The following is a 17,186-nucleotide window of genomic DNA, read 5'->3' as shown; positions in this document are numbered from 1 at the left end:
TCAAGTGTTCTCACAACGCACACTATCAACTTAGGAAGCAAATGTGTATGTATAGGGGTACGGCTACAGACCAAACAAAATCACTTGACTCAACTTTCTGAAGAAGAAACGCCTAGTTAGATCAAAACTGCAGCTAAAAAACTATTTTATTTTATTTTTAGAGATAGGGTCTCACTCTGTTGCCCAGGTTGGAGTACAGAGACACAATCACAGTTCACTGTAACCTCAAACTCCTGGCCCAAGCAATCCTTCTGCCTCAGCCTACCAAGTAGTTAGAACTACAGGTGCATGCCACCATGCCTGGCAAGTTTTGTTTTTTATTTTTGTAGAGAAGGGGTCTTGCTATGTTGCCCTAACTAGTCTTGAACTCCTGGCCTCAAGCAATCTTTCTGTCTTGGCCTCCCGAAGCACTGGGATTACAAGTGTGAGCAAACACACTCACCTAAGATTATTTTAAAAAGTAATTTACTCATCAAAACTATTTTATTGAGTATCAACCTTGAAGCACAGTTTTTCAACTTTGACACTGTTAATATTTTGTATTAGGATCATTCTCTATTGCAGGGGATAGGGGAGGGATTGTACTGTGTATTGTAAGTAGTTTAGCAGCATCCTTGGCTTCTAGCCACTAGAGGCCAGTAGCACCCGCCATCCAACTGTGACAACCAAAAATGTCTACGGACATTGCCAAATGTCCCCTGGGGATTGGGTTGGGGAGGTGCAAAGTCCGCCCCATTTAGGAATCATTGCTTTAGAGTTTACAGTTCTTTTAAGAGTTTATAGTTTCCGGTAAGGGCTCAAAAGCTCTTGCTAAACACTATCCTTGTACAGATTATTTTCTCATTCAGCTGCAGAAAAACACTAAACAGAAAATCCTACTCCATGAGGAGAAAAATAAGTGTAGTGCAGCTAGGTTTTAACATGGATTTTGATTCTGTCCCACTTAATATATGCAATGAACAAACAGGAAAATGTGTTCTATAAATACATGGCTAATTATAGAATGTTAATGAGGCCAAGGCAGTCTCCATCTCTCCCAACTGTGTTTCTCTGTAAGGCCAGAGAATATGTGCATCAGAACTATCTTGTGTACTTATTTAATACATACACACCTGGGTCCCAACACAGACCTATAAAATTGAGGTGGAAAAGCAGCAATCTGAACTTCTAATAAACCTTTGTTAATAACTTACTATTATATTCTTACGTTCAACAAAAGATAAGAAAAACAGTACTACAGACTATTTATCTTTAGTCTTTCATGGCCATAACTTTTAATTTTTAAATCTGTATCACTGTTCACAATGAGATATAGAGATGAAACAGAAGACCATCCAATTTATAGCAGATGTTGTGGGAAATAAAAACACCAGTCTGAAGTGTCAAAGGGCTTGGATTGGCAGAGCGTGGTGGCTCACACCTGTAATCCAAGCACTTTGGCAGGCCAAGGTGGGTGAATCTCTTGAGGTCAGGAGTTCGAGACCAACCTGCCCAACATGGTGAAACCCTGTCTCTACTAAAAATACAAAAATTAGCCAGGTGTAGTGGCTGGCATCTGTAATCCTACCTACTCGGGAGGCTAAGGCAGGAGAACTGCTTGAACCTAGGAGGTGACGGTTGCAGTGAGCCGAGATCACACCAGTACACTCCAGCCTGGGCTACAGAGCAAGACTCCATCTCAAAAAAAAAAAAGGCCTGGATTCTGGTCTTGGCTCTACTACTTAGCATGTGGCTATGGGCAAACCACAAAATCCCTGGATTTGATTTCTCTGTCTGTAAAAAAGAGATAACTGCCCCACCACATTGTTACTGACAAGAATAAAACAAATGTGAAAAGTGAAAACTCTGAAAATAAACACACACATTATTATTACTTGATAGATACTAATACAAACCTATTACTAAACTTAAGGCCATATCCCAGTAAAATCATGGTAATATTAATCTGGATATATAAGAAAAGCTGTTTCTACAGAAACATACTCTAAATATTATTCAAAATTATTAAAACTAAAGCATATCTCGGTTAAGCAAGTTGACAGATGGACAACACATTGAAAAACAAGATAATTTCCACAAGTTGAGAAGCTGGGAGAAGTTATTCAGTTTATAGAAATAAGTATGTGCATAGGAAAGATCCTATACAACTACCAAAGAAAAACTTGCTTTGTTTTGATATGGCTTAAAAATGCTTATATTTGGCCAGGCACAGTGGCTCACACCTCTAATCCCAGCACTTTGGAAGGCCAAGGCCAGCCGACCACTTGAGGTCAGGAAATTGAGACCAGCCTGGCCAACATGGTGAAACCCCGTCTCTACTAAAAATGCAAAAATTAGCCAGCGTGGTGGCATGTGCCTGTAATCCCAGCTACTCAGGAGGCTGAGGCAGGAGAACTGCTGGAACCTGGGAGGCACAGGTTGCAGTGAGCCGAGATCGCAACACTGCACTCCAGCCTGGGAGACATAGCCAGACTCCATCTCAAAGAAAAAAAAGTTTATATTCAACTCCTTACATACTAATAAAAGAGTCACGTCACCAAAAAGAAAATCACAGTCCCAAATGGGTATCTAACAACAGAGCTCCAAAACACAAAAGATAAAAATAATATAACTGAAAGAAATACATAAAGGCACAATTATACTTGAAGACTTCAATGCTACTCTCTCAACAACTGATAGAACAAAATTAAAAGAAAAGCAGCAAAGACATAAAAACACTACTGTGTGCCTATAATCCCTGCTACTTAGGAGCCTGAGGTGGGAGTCTGCTTAAGCCCAGGAGTTAGAGACCAACCTGGGCAGCACAGAATGTCTCGATTTTTTTTAAACATAAAAATAAAAACACAACCAACCAACTTAACCTAACTGATATTTCTAGCCCCTTTCCACCGCAACCCCCCACAAAAAGAGTAGGATAGGCCGGGCGCGGTGGCTCAAGCCTGTAATCCCAGCACTTTGGGAGGCCGAGGCGGGCGGATCACGAGGTCAGGAGATCGAGACCACCCTGGCTAACACGGTGAAACCCCGTCTCTACTAAAAGTACAAAAAACTAGCCGGGCGATGTGGCGGGCGCCTGTAGTCCCAGCTACTCGGGAGGCTGAGGCAGGAGAATGGCGGGAACCCGGGAGGCGGAGCTTGCAGTGAGCTGAGATCCGGCCACTGCACTCCAGCCTGGGCGACAGAGCGAGACTCCGTCTCAAAAAAAAAAAAAAAAAGAGTAGGATAGACATCCTTTTAAAGTGCACATGGAATATTCACCAATATATGTCATATTCCTGGCCCTTAAAACAAACCTTATCAAATTTAAAAGAACTGAAATCATACAAAGTATGTTCTCTAGCCATAATAGAATTAAAATAGAAATCATTAAACATTAAGATATACAGAAAATTCTCAACTACTTGAAAACTAAACAACATATTATAAATAATGCATGGGGCAAATAGGAAGTCTAGAAAGAATTTGGACAATATTCTGAACAAAATGAATATGAAAAGACAACATATCAAAAAGATATAGTTACACCATTTTGTCTTTCCACAGAGTCTCCACATAGTGGCCTCAGGGGAGCTAGACTTCTTATAGGGCAGCTAAAAGTTCTTCAAGAGTCTGCCATAAAATAATAGCAGAAGCTGAAGGGTCTTTTCTAAGCTAGCGAGGGAAGTCATGCAACATCTCTTTCAACAGATTCTACTGGAAGAAAATGGCACTCACAAAGGCTCACTAAGGTTCAAGTAAAGGGAATACAGCCTCTCTCTCTCAGTAAGAAATATTTCAAAGATTTTAAAACTACCACTGAAATATTTAGCAGACATAGAGTTTGAGTTGTGGAAAGATATCCAGACTAGAGATAACAGATACCACAATCTTCAGCAACCAGTAAATAACTGAAAGAGAAAAGATACAAAAGACAATACTAAATCCTCAAGGAATACTGATATGTAAGAAACAGATGAAGTATATCCAGAATGTGATCATACAGAAGAGAGCTTTCCTTGAAACAAGGAACAGTAACAGTTTTTAAAGCTCCCAGAGGTCAAACAAAATGAGCCTTGATAAACTGATGAATTTCTTAACTAGATAATCACTGAGGAAGCAGTTACAGTAAAAGAATAAAGGTTGAGATAAGATTGCAATATTTAGGTGCTTGATTACAAACTGGTTAAGGTGACTCTTGTTATAGTCCCCCCAAAAACATGTAAAATAGAAATGTGGGGAGAGGCAAACTTCAAAAATAAAAACTTGATTTTAATTAAAATACAACAATGTGATCTCAAATGTCATGGCAAACCACCATCCATTGTTGTTATTCTTCTAAAGGAAAAATAATTTATAACTTACTGTTCAAAAAGGCTTAAACCTACGGTTAAATATGATGGAATGAAAATGTGTTTACCTTTTACTCATTCCTGAAAGCCCATTAATTTGAGGGGAAAAAAAAGAAGGAATGTACTAAAAACTACAAGAACAACAAAAGTAGAGAAGATATCGGCTAAAGAGATACCGACACACAGGCCGGGTGCGGTGGCTCACGCCTGTGATCCCAGCACTTTGGGAGGCTGAGGCAGGTGGATCACAAGATCAGGAGATCGAGATCAACCTGGCCAACATAGTGAAACCCCGTCTCTACTAAAAATATAAAAATTAGCTGGGCATTGTGGCACATGCCTGTAGTCCCAGCTACTCGGGAGGCTGAGGCAGGAGAATCGCTTGAACCCGGGAGGCAGAGGTTGCAATGAGCTGAGATCGCGCCACTGCACTCCAGCCTGGGTGACAGAACGAGACTCCGTCTCCAAAAAAAAAACAAACAAAAAAAAGAGGGATACTAATACACTTTGGAAGATAGAAAGCATGTGGCAGAGACAGCAGAGCTAAACACCAAATACCTGCAGAGAGAGATTCCAACAGGAAGCAAATCAAATACACAGAAAGGCTCAAACATTGGAGGATAAGTGTGAGAAACAGCAAGATAAGGCATGAGGCTAAAAATGGGAAAGGAAGGTTGAAAATTCATGTAGGGAACAGTTGTGTCCCTCAGTTCTTAATCCCACACCTCCCCTGAAATATTCTAAGACAAACTGAAGTGGCTTCAAATCTAGGGACGTCAGGCATAGTGGAAAGCAAAAGAGTGTCATATTGCAAGCCGGTGGATTTCATGCACGATCTACATGAAATTTAAGCAAAAAGAAATGTGAAAAGGAAAACATGTTTTAAAGTCTACAAACAATATGTCATACATAAACAATCAGGAATTGGAATAGTATCACACTCCTCATCAGCAATATTAATAGAAGGCAATATTTTCAAAACTCTGAGAAATTATTTCCAATTTGAAATTCTCTACCCAAACTATCAATTAAGTCTAGGGTAAAACTTAGACATTTTCAAAAATGAAGGATATAAAGAACTAGCACACATCCCACACAAGATATTCTTGATGAAGAAAAATGAAAGTCATCTCACAGTGACTCAAAATAAGTGATATCAAAAAATATAGTGAATCCAAAGTTGTAAATTAAACCTAGTGCTAAAATTAAGTACCTAATGTATCAAGTGCCTATCAACATCCAAATTTTACATGAAAAAAATTAAATAATTGCAAAAGAAAGCCAAAACTACGAGCTCTGAAGTTGATCATAAACAAATCAAATGAATCATCAAAAGGAAATGTTTGCACATTCAAAAAAAAATGTATGATAATACTAATTCCTCACATAGTACAGCTGTCACTTTTCTTTATGGAAACCAAACTGATACATTAAAAATTATAGAGGCTGGGAGCAGTAGCTCACGCCTGTAATCTCAGCACTTCAGGAGGCCCAGTTGGGCAGATCACGAGGTCAAGAGATCAAAACTATCCTGGTCAACGTGATGAAACCCTGTCCCTAGTAAAAATACAAAAATTAGCTGGGCGTGGTGGCGGGCGCCTGTAGTCCCAGCCACTTGGGAGGCTGAGGCAGGAGAATTGCTTGAACCCGGGAGGCAGAGGTTGCAGTGAGCCGAGATCGCACACATGTGTGTGTATGTAAAGCTGTGTATATATATATGTAAAGTATACATATATATGCAAGTCCAGCTTTGTTTTATTTTAAACATTTGGAAGCATAATTATTAAGTCTAATTATTGAAAAGAATGTTAAATAAGGACAAAGACTCAAATAAATGGATATTAACTTTATTATGAAACCAAATTCCTGATATACAGATATTGAACTATCCAATTTGAGTTAGGAATAAACATTATGAATGGTGGGTTCGAAGATAAGACGCAATTGCTTCTCTAGTGTATTATGATCAGCAGAGCACATCCATCAACATCAACACCAACACCAGCATATGGGCAAAGAGCCAGACTGGGCACCAGGGCTTCCCTGGGGGATTCTTGAATCCACATGGGAATCAGGACAGACAATTACCCAGGGGAAGCAGTGAGGTGGCAGAGAGTGAGTCATGTAGCTTCCTTATGTGGTAACTGTAACTCTTTCTATGCTCACCAACTCCATTCCAATGAATATCAAAAGCTTCTTTTTGCAAGTACTAGCAAGAAAACAGAGCTATGTCATACACCCTTTCCCAAAGAACAGATCACATCTATCTCAGATGGGCATGCCATTAAATAAGCTTCAGGAGAGATATACAAAGCACTATGATGGTAAAAATATTTAAATGATTATTCCCTTCAAGAATATGAAATAAGTCAAAAGGCAGCACATTTAAGAGCCAAGTAGGCCAGGCACTATGGCTCATGCCTGTAATTCCAGCAGCGTGGGAGGTCGAGGTGGGAGGATCACTTGAAGCCAGGAGTTCGAGACCAGCCTGAACAGCACAGTGAGACTTCATTTCTAAAACATTTTTTAAATTAGCTGGTCATGGTGGCACATGGCCGTAGTCCCAGCAACTTGGGAAGCTGACGTGGGAGGATTCCCTTGAGCCCAGGAGTTCAAGGTTGCATTAAACTATGATGATACTACCACATTCCATCCTGGAAGATAGAGCAAGACACTGTCTCTAAATAAAACAAAACAAAAAACAACAGTCAAGTATTCCTTACACACTGTGAGTACAGTACAGAAAAAATGGGTATAGGTTAAAATATTTATGAAACAGTTTTAATGCTAGATATGTAAACAACAAAAAAAGTTAAATAATTAAGCATTAATAATTTATCAGCCAAGGAAAGAAGCTTCTCTGACAACGGTTATGCCCAGATCAACTCGTGTGAAGGTGAATCTCAAATGTGGCAGATGAAATCTTCTAAAATATCAAATCCAGTAGCCCAGCTGTTTAGGGTTCCATCTTTGGAAAGCAAGGGCCATTTCAGTATTATAAGATGCATATATTTACTATTATTAACTGAGATCTAAGTCCTATTTTGCTCAACTATCTGGGTCAAGCAAACAATGAATCAGAACATACAGCAAGTAACATGTTAAATGTTTCAAATCAAAATTCACTGATTACATAATGAGATACATTTTCATATTTTAAAATAATGAGGATTTGGGGTTCTAATCATAAAGAGTAGCTGGTATTGGAATACTCTCCTGTTATAAACATCTATAAATACCGGACCAAATATAGACCAAATAAAACATGTATGTAACATTTACAAGCAACAGATACCAACCAACACAGGGCTATGATCCTTGGGAGAAAAGGGCAGATGAATCAAGTCTCACACTGGCTTTCTCCTTGGGGGCACTTGCCAAAACATACGGTGGAGAAACAAAGCCCAAGCTGACAGTGGCAGTCTTGCTAGGATAAGAAAACTAAAATTAATGTTTGGGGTTGCTAAGATGCCAGGGTTTTGGGGATAGGTTATTAGAACGGAGAAAGTCAAAGAAAAAAAGCTATAAAAATACACACAAAATTCCCCTATGGTCCTTATTTGCTTCATAGGATGTGCATACACAGGGTTAGAATCTCTAGGAGAAAATAGCTGTTAACTAAACAGAGATTTCAGAGGTTGTGCAGTTCTGAGAAGATGTGGTCCAGGCTCAGAGGAGAGATATCTTGATGAACACCTTGGTCACTTAGTTGAGACCCTAGACAAACTGTGTCCTAGGAGTAAGAACAAAGGTGAAACAGACCTACCTTAAAAAGCTTAAAACTAACCTCCATAAGATCAAAGTGATCTGCTGGCTATTTAACTGCCTGCCATAATATAATTCACTACTATTTAGAGGGACATAATAATCCAGAGCTCCAACAAATAGGGGTCCAAACCTTTCCTATAAAGGGCGAGAAAGTAAATATTTTTAGGCTTTTAGGACACATAGTCTCTGTTGTACATTCTCTTTGAAAACAAACAGAGGCTGGGTATGGTGGCTCATAGCTGTAATCTCAGCGCTCTGGGAAACCGAGGTGGGAGGACTGCTTGAGGCCAGGAGTTCAAGACCAGCCTGGGCAACATCGCAAAAACAGTAACCTTTAAAAATGTAAAAAGTCATTCTTAGCTATAGGCCATGCAATAACAGCCAGGAGGTTGGATTTGGCCTATGGCCATAGTATGCTGTCCATTACTCTACATTTCACTCACAATGTTCAATATACAACAACAATTAGCAGATGTGTAAAGCAGGGGAAAGTGACTGACAATCAAGAGCCAAAGCAGTCAATAAAAACAGACTTAGGGGTGATGTAAATATATGTGTAGACAAGGAGGCTCTTGCTTACCACTCCTATTCAATATAGTATTGGAAGTTCTGATCAGAGCAATCAGGCAAGGGAGAGAAAAAAAATAGTATCTAAACAGGAAGAGAGGAAGTCAACTATCCCTGTTTGTAGATGACATGATCCTATACCTAGAAAACCCCATAGTCTCAGCCCGAAAGCTTCTTAAGCTGATAAACAATTTCAGTAAAGTCTCAGGACACAAAATCAATGTGCAAAAATCACAAGCATTCCTATACACCAACAAGAGTCAAGCCAAGAGCCAAATCAGGAATGAACTCCCATTCACAACTGCCACAAAAAGAATAAAATGTCTAGGAACACAACTAGGGAAGTTAAAGATCTCTACGAGGAGAACTACAAACAACTGCTCAAAGACATCAGAGAGGACACTAACAAATGGAAAAACATTCCATGCTTATGGATAGGAAGACTCAACATCATTAAAATGGTCATACTACCCAAAGCAATTTATAGATTCAATGCTATTTCTATTAAACTATCATTGACATTCTTCAAAGAACTAGAGAAAACTATTTTAAAATTCGTATGAAGCCAAAGAAGAAACCAAATAGTCAAGGCAATCCTAAGCAAAAAGAACAAATCTGGAGGCATCACACTACCTGACTTCAAACTATACTACAGGGCTACAGTAACCAAAAACAGTATGGTACTAGCACAAAAACAGACATATAAACCAATGGAACAGAACAGAAAGCCCAGAAATAATGCCACACACCTATAACTATTGAGAAGAGCAACCCCAAGACACGTAATCGTCAGATTCACCAAGGTTGAAACGAAGAAAAATATGTTAAGGGCAGCCAGAGAGAAAGGTCAGGCACATGTATCCCAGAAATTAAAGTATTAAAAAGAAAAAGAAAGAAAGAAAAAAAAAGACCCAAGAACTATATATGCCTGATGAAACCACAACACGATGAAATAATAAAACAAGAAATATGGTCACCTTAATTATGCTCAACTATAAATTTGAATGATAAATGAATTTTCTAGTGTTTCATATGATTACAGCCTAGGAAAAAAAGGATTTCAAAATAGATAAAAGCTTTAAAATCTATCATACACTATAAAGTTGGACTTTTCATATACTATAAAAGATGGCAAAATTATCATGTCTTTTTGTACTAAAGATAACAAATTCCATTTTAACATCTGATTTTATAAGTTTGGTATTCAATAAATTCTCCTTCAAGGAGAATTGTTGACAATCAACTTGAGAGATATCAAGGTTAAAAAGGAGGAAGGCTGAACATAAATGTTTGCTCAAGGCACACTAAAATAACAGTGTAGGCATAGTTAGTAATGAAAGAAAAGACTACACTAAGAAAATTTTGGAAAATGAAAAGCAACTTAAGTGGTCACCTTAACTTAAGTGACAGAAAAAAAGCCAAACGAAAGCTAAGTGTGAGAAAGGCCTAGCAGCAAGTTCTTTACCCCACAAACTCTAGAAAGAGGGGTACAAATTATCTTTTAAAAAGTGAAGGCAGGGGTCAGGACTGAAAAAATGTTGTTTGAGACTCTATACAAGTAGCAGCCCCTACATGACTTCTCTCACTTCCCCTCCCCTTCAGCCAATCACCATGAGAACTGGAGATTTACTCTCTGAAGAAAATGAACCAGGACGACTCTGGAATCAGGATCTTCATGTGTAGCTGATTAATTTGTACTGTACTGATTGTACAGGCAGTTTATACTGCCTGTATTGTACAGACAGAGCCTGCAAAATAAGACAGTTTACACAGCGAATAGGGAAGTGCTCTCCAATCCCTTCCTCTCACTCAGCTCTATGAAAACTGGCAGTGAGGCTCTACAAACACAAGACCTATAAAACTATATGGCTTTGAAAATTGTGTAAATGAGTAAGTCAATTACATGTACATACATACATTTATAAAATAAAACATATATAAATCAAATTTAAAAGACAGATGTGTGTGTCACACATACATACACTTACACATTTTTTTAGAAGTATGGCACACCTGGATAAATAATTTAAATAACAAACACAAAGCGCAAGTAATAAAAATTAAACCCATCTTTCATCATCTCTGACTCCTTAAATATGGTAGCGACCCCTTGAGAAGCAAAGCAGACAGTTCTGGGATGAAATTTCTGGGTATCTATGAAAGTAGGAAGATGGGTACAGTAAGTGATGAGGAAGAGGCAAAATGGACACCTCCACCAGGATGCCATACTGGCAGACTGTATTTTCCCAGTAAGTCCACAGCAACATTTCTGATCCCACATGATGATCCTCCGCTTTTTATCAGGATGCAGTCTATTTCCTTTCACTTAACTCTGTGACAACCTTTCACTTAACTCTGTGACAATCTTGACAAATAGAACATGGAACAAGTAACATTACATGACTTCCAAGGCCAGATTGGAAAGGCAATATGGCTACAGTCTGGCTCTCTCTCTCTAAAGATGCTCACCCTTAGAAACCAGCCACTGTGGTCAGGCATGGTGGCTCATGCCAGTAATCCTAGCACTTTGGGAGGTGAAGACAGGCGGATCACCGGAGTTCGAGACCAGTTTGACCAACAAGGAGAAACCCTGTCTCTACTAAAAATACAAAATTAGCTGGGTGTGGTGGCACATGCCTGTAATCCTAGCTACTAGGGAAGCTGAGGCAGGAGAACTGCTCGAACCTGGGAGGCGGAGGTTGTGGTGAGCCAAGATCGCACCATTGTACTCCAGCCTGGGCAACAACAGCGAAACTACATCTCAAAAAAAAAAAAAAAAAAAAAAAAAAAAAAAAAGAAAGAAACCAGCTACTGTTCTATGAAGAAGTCCAGGACATAAAGAGGTCATATATAGGTGCCTCAGCCTCAGCTAAGGTTTCAGGTAACAGTCATGTGAGTGAATAAGCCTTCAAATGATTCTAGCCTCCAGCCTTTGAGTCTTCCAGCTGAGGCCTGACACATAATGGAACAAAATTAAGCGTTTTTTTGTGTGTGTGAATCTCTGACTCATGGAATCCCTGAGGACAATACATGGTTATTTTATGCCACTAAGTTTTAGGGTAATTTCTTATGCAGTCACAGTAACTAAAATAAGCTGGCCCTCCCAGCCCTTCCTTGTTCATCATACAAGCTAATGTTAATCAGTTGCACCAAAATAAAAGTCAAGTCAAAAATTAGGGGTAAAAATCCTCACAGATTGAAGACATCAATCCATGTAGTACAGACACTATGCATTTTAAAGTATTTAATGCAAACATATTTAGTGAGTTGTTATTGCAAACATATTTGGTGAGATGAATTCTCATGCCATGAATTCATTTAGTGACAATTAATTCATGGCACGAGAGGGCCAATACACTCCATAGGTTGGCTACAGTAAATAAATGGTTATACCAAAGCCATAGTGAAAATAAGACTTGACACTGAAACAACGCAAGCCAACACAAACCCAGTGATAATAGGCTTATCACTCCTATGTCCACAGCAGGGAAAAAGCAAGATCTAGTGAAGTTATATCAACTCCTTCATTACAAAAATTTCCCTCAGAAAATACAGAAACAGCTTTGATGAGATAATTGCCAGATGAAAAAAAGCAGGCTTTGGCAACATGAATATTTTACCTGTGGTGCAAAAATCTTTCATGAAAAGCAATGACTCCAATGGTTGACTTTACAAATCATTGCTTGGTAGTCTCCAAAGGAAACTGAGTAGTTCTCCTTCTTGGTGAACAGAGAAATGCTGGTGAACCTGGCAGATGCCCATAAAGGATTTCTGAGACTTAATGGTACTAAGTGGACACAAGAAAACAAACACCAGAACTCTCAAACCCCCAATTAGTTTGCAGGCTGTCACATACCACTCCACAGGTTATAAAGTATATAACTGGAGATTTATTCACATAGATTAAAAGATAAATAATCTATCTAAAAGTACCGGAGGAATAAATATACTACACATCCAACAATTTTTTATATAAACTGTTCCTCTTAAGTTTTTTGATGACCTGAGATAATGGTAGAGAAAGTTTCTAGCACCACAGAATGGTAAGCTTACTTACCATTCTAGGTAATATATCCAGGTCTATTGAAACTGCCAGCTAAATATATATAATATATATTTTTAAAATATAAACATATAAAAGTACATTAAATATATGTCTTTCTAAAAGAGTAACTAGACAGCACATTGATTACTACATGGAAAAATACAGCATACTACTGTCAACTTAAGTGCTCAACAGAAAATTATGCTAGCTGGGAAACATACCAAACCTTTTTACAATATTTTGAAATATAGTCAAAACTATAGTTAAAATGAAAAGTAAATATTCATTAAATTTAAGCTAAGACAAAAGTTATTAAGTTTATGCCTTTTCCAAAAAAGAATTCTAACACATGAATAATAGGAAAAAAGGCTTATTTTCTTATATCACCTGTCCAATACATGAGAGTTTCTATTAAATAGAAATTTGTATGAAGTAGAATTCTATTCTTTTATATTATCTCTTTTTGGCAAACTATATTCCAACTATGTATTAACAGATGATAGAATACAAAGGAAATCAAAAGTTTAGCTTTTTAGAAAAGCACACTAAATCTGTTAGGTATTTTAGATAATGTTGAAGGTATTTTTAATGATAATGATGTAACATTCACTACTCTGTGGCCCCTTTTTCAATGTGAAACACCTTGGAATTTCAGATAAATTCATAATCCTGCTTATATAGTAGTACACAGAAAATTTTAAGCTTAAACTGGTAAATAAGAAAGATTTTTTTTTTATTATTATGCTTTAAATTCTAGGGTACACGTGTACAACATGCAGGTTTGATACATAGGTATACATGTACCGTGTTGGTTTGCTGCACCCATCAACTCATCATTTACATTGGGTATTTCTCCTAATGCTATCCCTCCCCCAGTCCCTCACCCCACGACTGGCCCTGGTATAAGATTCATATTTTATATTACTTAAAGATTTTGAAGTATAGAAATACCCAAGTAATACAGCAGAAAACACCCTGAAGAATTTGGAAATACCAAAACATCCTGAAGAATAAGAACTCCAGTTTGAATACAGACTGAATATATTATTATTTTCATAAAGTTAAATTTAGGTATGTGGTAATTATGAGATTCTTGGGATGCTAAAGTACTTATTTTCAAAAGGTTCAGGGAAAAAAATCATGTAGAGAGAAGGAAACATAAAGCGAATGTGCAAAATGTTAACACTGGGTCAATCTAGGTAAAGGGTATATGGGTATTCATCATAATATTATTTCACCTTTTCTATATAGGTTGAAAAGTTTTTAAATAAAAAGGGAGAATATATTTTTTATATGTATCAAGATATGTACAAGAATGTTCACAGCAGTATTATTTGTAAGAGCCCAAAGTGGAAACAAATCCAAATATATACCAACAATAAACTGGACAAGTAAATGGTAAGTAAAAGGATAAGTAAACTATAGTATATTCATACAAAAGGGTACTACAGAGCAATAACAATGAACTAACTACTGTTAACACACCACATGGGTAAAACTTACAAATAACAATGAGCAAATAAAGCTAGACACAAATAGGATGAACAAATATTTGTTAACTAAGTATTTCGACGATAGATAAGATCAGGGCTGTCATTTATTTTTGTTCAGCAAAAATTTTACTCACAGGCAGTACAAGTAAAATTACCATAAAAATGTATAAATTATTTAGAACAACAAATTCTTTTCAGGCCCCCTCAAGTACACTTATGAAAATCGCACACATACTATGGATCTGCTTACTAATCATAAGACACACTGTTGGTTTCTCAACAATGTCCAGTGAGCAACACTTGTTAAAAAGACCCAGTTTGAATGAGAGCATGCACCTAATACAATCCTGCACCAGAAAGACTTTTTTACTTGAATAAGACTTTTCAAACTGTACTATAATTTAATAATCCTAGTTTACATATATATTTGAATTCAGACTTATAGCCAGAGATTATTTTTTAAAAGACACAAAATACTTACATTGACTTTGAAAGCTTGTACAGTGTTATCCAGAAGAAGGATGTTGCAAACCACTTCTGTATGCTGTCTGTCTCGGGCCAACTCTGATGCTCGTACATTGTAGGTTCTGCCAGCAGGCAATCGGAAACGTGAGGTCATTACTGTCCACACAAAGTCTAAGTGAAAATAAAATAAAATAAAAAAAACTAAATAAAAGGTTGGTAAAATATATGCTGTAGTTTAAAAGGCAAAGTTATTATATTTTTTTCAATTAAAACTTAGGTGGAAAACAGTTATAAATTTTGAAACACCAGAATAAGAATTGTTGTAGGTATAAGTTAGATATATATAGTTCATCATCAAACTAAAGTTACCACCTGCTTTGAAGAAGAGGTTTTTTTTTTTTTAACTGCTCCATCCAGAAGATTTAATGCATAAATTTTTTAAGAAGTCATATTCCAATTCAAAATATGTAAACTCTGGAGTAGCCAAAAGGGGTGGGAGGATTATGCTGCCTCAGGAAGTTGGATATTACTCATTGATGCAAGTATTTTAAAACACTGTAGAATGACAACAGGAGGAAAAAGTATTTAACTTTGGCAGGCCCTTCCCTTTTTAAAAAAACTTAAGGTGTTGGGGAAACGTAGAAGATAAAAAAAAAAAAAAAACACCCTTCATTTTAACCATCCTCAAAATTCAACCTAATAGTATTGTTGGTATTATTTCTAAGAAAACAAAAGCAAAATAGAAAAGGTGACCGATCTTTGCTCCTGAATTTTTAACCTAAGAGGTAAAAACTAGATGGTCTATAAAACAACAGAAATCACAGTGATATCAGCAATACTAGATGTTTAAAGACAATGAAGCTGTAGCTTAAAAGTTGTGAAAGAATATTCTTTGAAACACTGACTTATATACCTAGAAAATTAACATAAAGGTAGGAGGAAAAAAAAACTCTTAAAACACTCAGGCATTTAAGGATTCAAACTTTAAAACACATAACACTTCTGTCTTAAAGACAATTAGGTAAAGGAAAAACACTAAACTAGAAGAAAGACTAGTATATGGGATGTTGGAATATGAGTAAGCAATAAGTAGTAAGCAGTATGAATAATGAGTAAGCAAAATATAATAAAAATAGTATTTCAAATCAGTGGTAATAATTGGAGCTGATCTCTCATAGATTATTCATTTCAAAAGATTAAAACTCAAAGTAAAAGCCAATGTTATATAAATATAAAAATAATGTAAGAGAAAAAAGTCTTACTATGTTGACAAGGAGGCGCTTGCCAAGTAAAATTCCACAATTAAAAGATAGTGATTGGGCTGGGTGAAGTGGCTTATGGCTGTAATCCCAACAATTCGGGAGGTGGGAGGATTGCTTCAGGACAGGCGTTTGAGACCAGCCTGGACAACACAGGGAGGCCCTGTTTCTATAAAAAAGAATGTTTTAAAAATTAGTTGGGCCTCTTTCATTTTGTTGAGCAGTGGTTTGTAGTTCTCCTTGAAGAGGTCCTTGACATCCCTTGTAAGTTCGATTCCTAGGTATTTTATTCTCTTTGTAGAAATTGTGAATGGGAGTTCACTCATGATTTGGCTATTTGTCTGTTACTGGTGTATAGGAGTGCTGGGAAGAATGTATATTCTGTTGATTTGGGGTGGAGAGTTCTATAGATGTCTATTAGGTCCGCTTGATGCAGAGCTGAGTTCAAGTCCTAGATATCCTTGTTAACCTTCTGTCTTGTTGATTTGTCTAATATTGACAGTGGGGTGTTAAAGTCTCCCATATTATTGTGTGGGAGTTTAAGCCTCTTTGTATGTCTCTAAGGAATCTGGGTGCTCCTGTATTGGGTGCATATATATTTAGGATAGTTAGCTCTTCTTGCTGAATTGATCCCTTTACCATTATGTAATGGCCTTCTTTGTCTCCTTTGTCTCTTTTGATCTTTGTTGGTTTAAAGTCTGTTTTATCAGAGACTAGGATTGCAACCCCTGCTTTTTTTTTTTTTGCTTTCCATTTGCTTGTTAGATATTCCCCCAAACCTTTATTTTGAGCCTGTGTGTGTCTCTGCATGTGAGATGGGCCTCCTGAATACAGCACACTGATGGTTCTTGACTCCTTATCCAATTTGCCAGTCTGTGTCTTTTAATTGGGGCATTAAGCCCATTTACATTTAAGGTTAATATTGTTATATGTGAATTTGATCCTGTCATTATGATGTTAGTTGGTTATTTTGCCCGTTAGTTGATGCGGTTTCTTCCTAGCATTGATGGTCTTTACAATTTGGCATGTTTTTACAGTGGCTGGTACCAGTTGTTCCTTTCCATGTTTAGTGCTTCCTTCAGGAGCTCTTGTACGGCAGGCCTAGTGGCCTCTCAGTATTTGCTTGTCTGTAAAGGATTTTATTTCTCCTTCACTTATGAAGCTTAGTTTGGCTGGATATGAAATTCTGGGGTAAAAGAGGACACAACCAAATGGAAGAACATTCCATGCTCATGAATAGGAAGAATCAACATCATGGAAA

At 37.3% G+C, this 17,186-nt stretch overlaps 1 protein-coding gene across 2 annotated transcripts in view; it reads right to left on the bottom strand.

Annotated features, from left to right (window-relative positions):
• PTPN4 (protein tyrosine phosphatase non-receptor type 4) overlaps positions 1-17,186 on the bottom strand; it is a 235,215-nt gene that overhangs the window by 162,563 nt on the left and 55,466 nt on the right. For both annotated transcript variants that reach the window (XM_017891972.1, XM_017891973.1), the window contains exon 2: positions 14,683-14,837. In XM_017891972.1, the coding sequence (XP_017747461.1) occupies positions 14,683-14,820 (138 nt within the window). In that variant the 5' untranslated portion in view covers positions 14,821-14,837. The remainder of the gene's footprint in view (positions 1-14,682; positions 14,838-17,186) is intronic.

The sequence above is a fragment of the Rhinopithecus bieti genome, unplaced genomic scaffold (assembly GCF_001698545.2).
Source record: "Rhinopithecus bieti isolate Rb0 unplaced genomic scaffold, ASM169854v2 scaffold_19969, whole genome shotgun sequence".
In the NCBI taxonomy this organism is placed as follows: Eukaryota; Metazoa; Chordata; class Mammalia; order Primates; family Cercopithecidae; genus Rhinopithecus; species Rhinopithecus bieti.
This window is presented reverse-complemented; position numbering and strand designations above follow the sequence as displayed.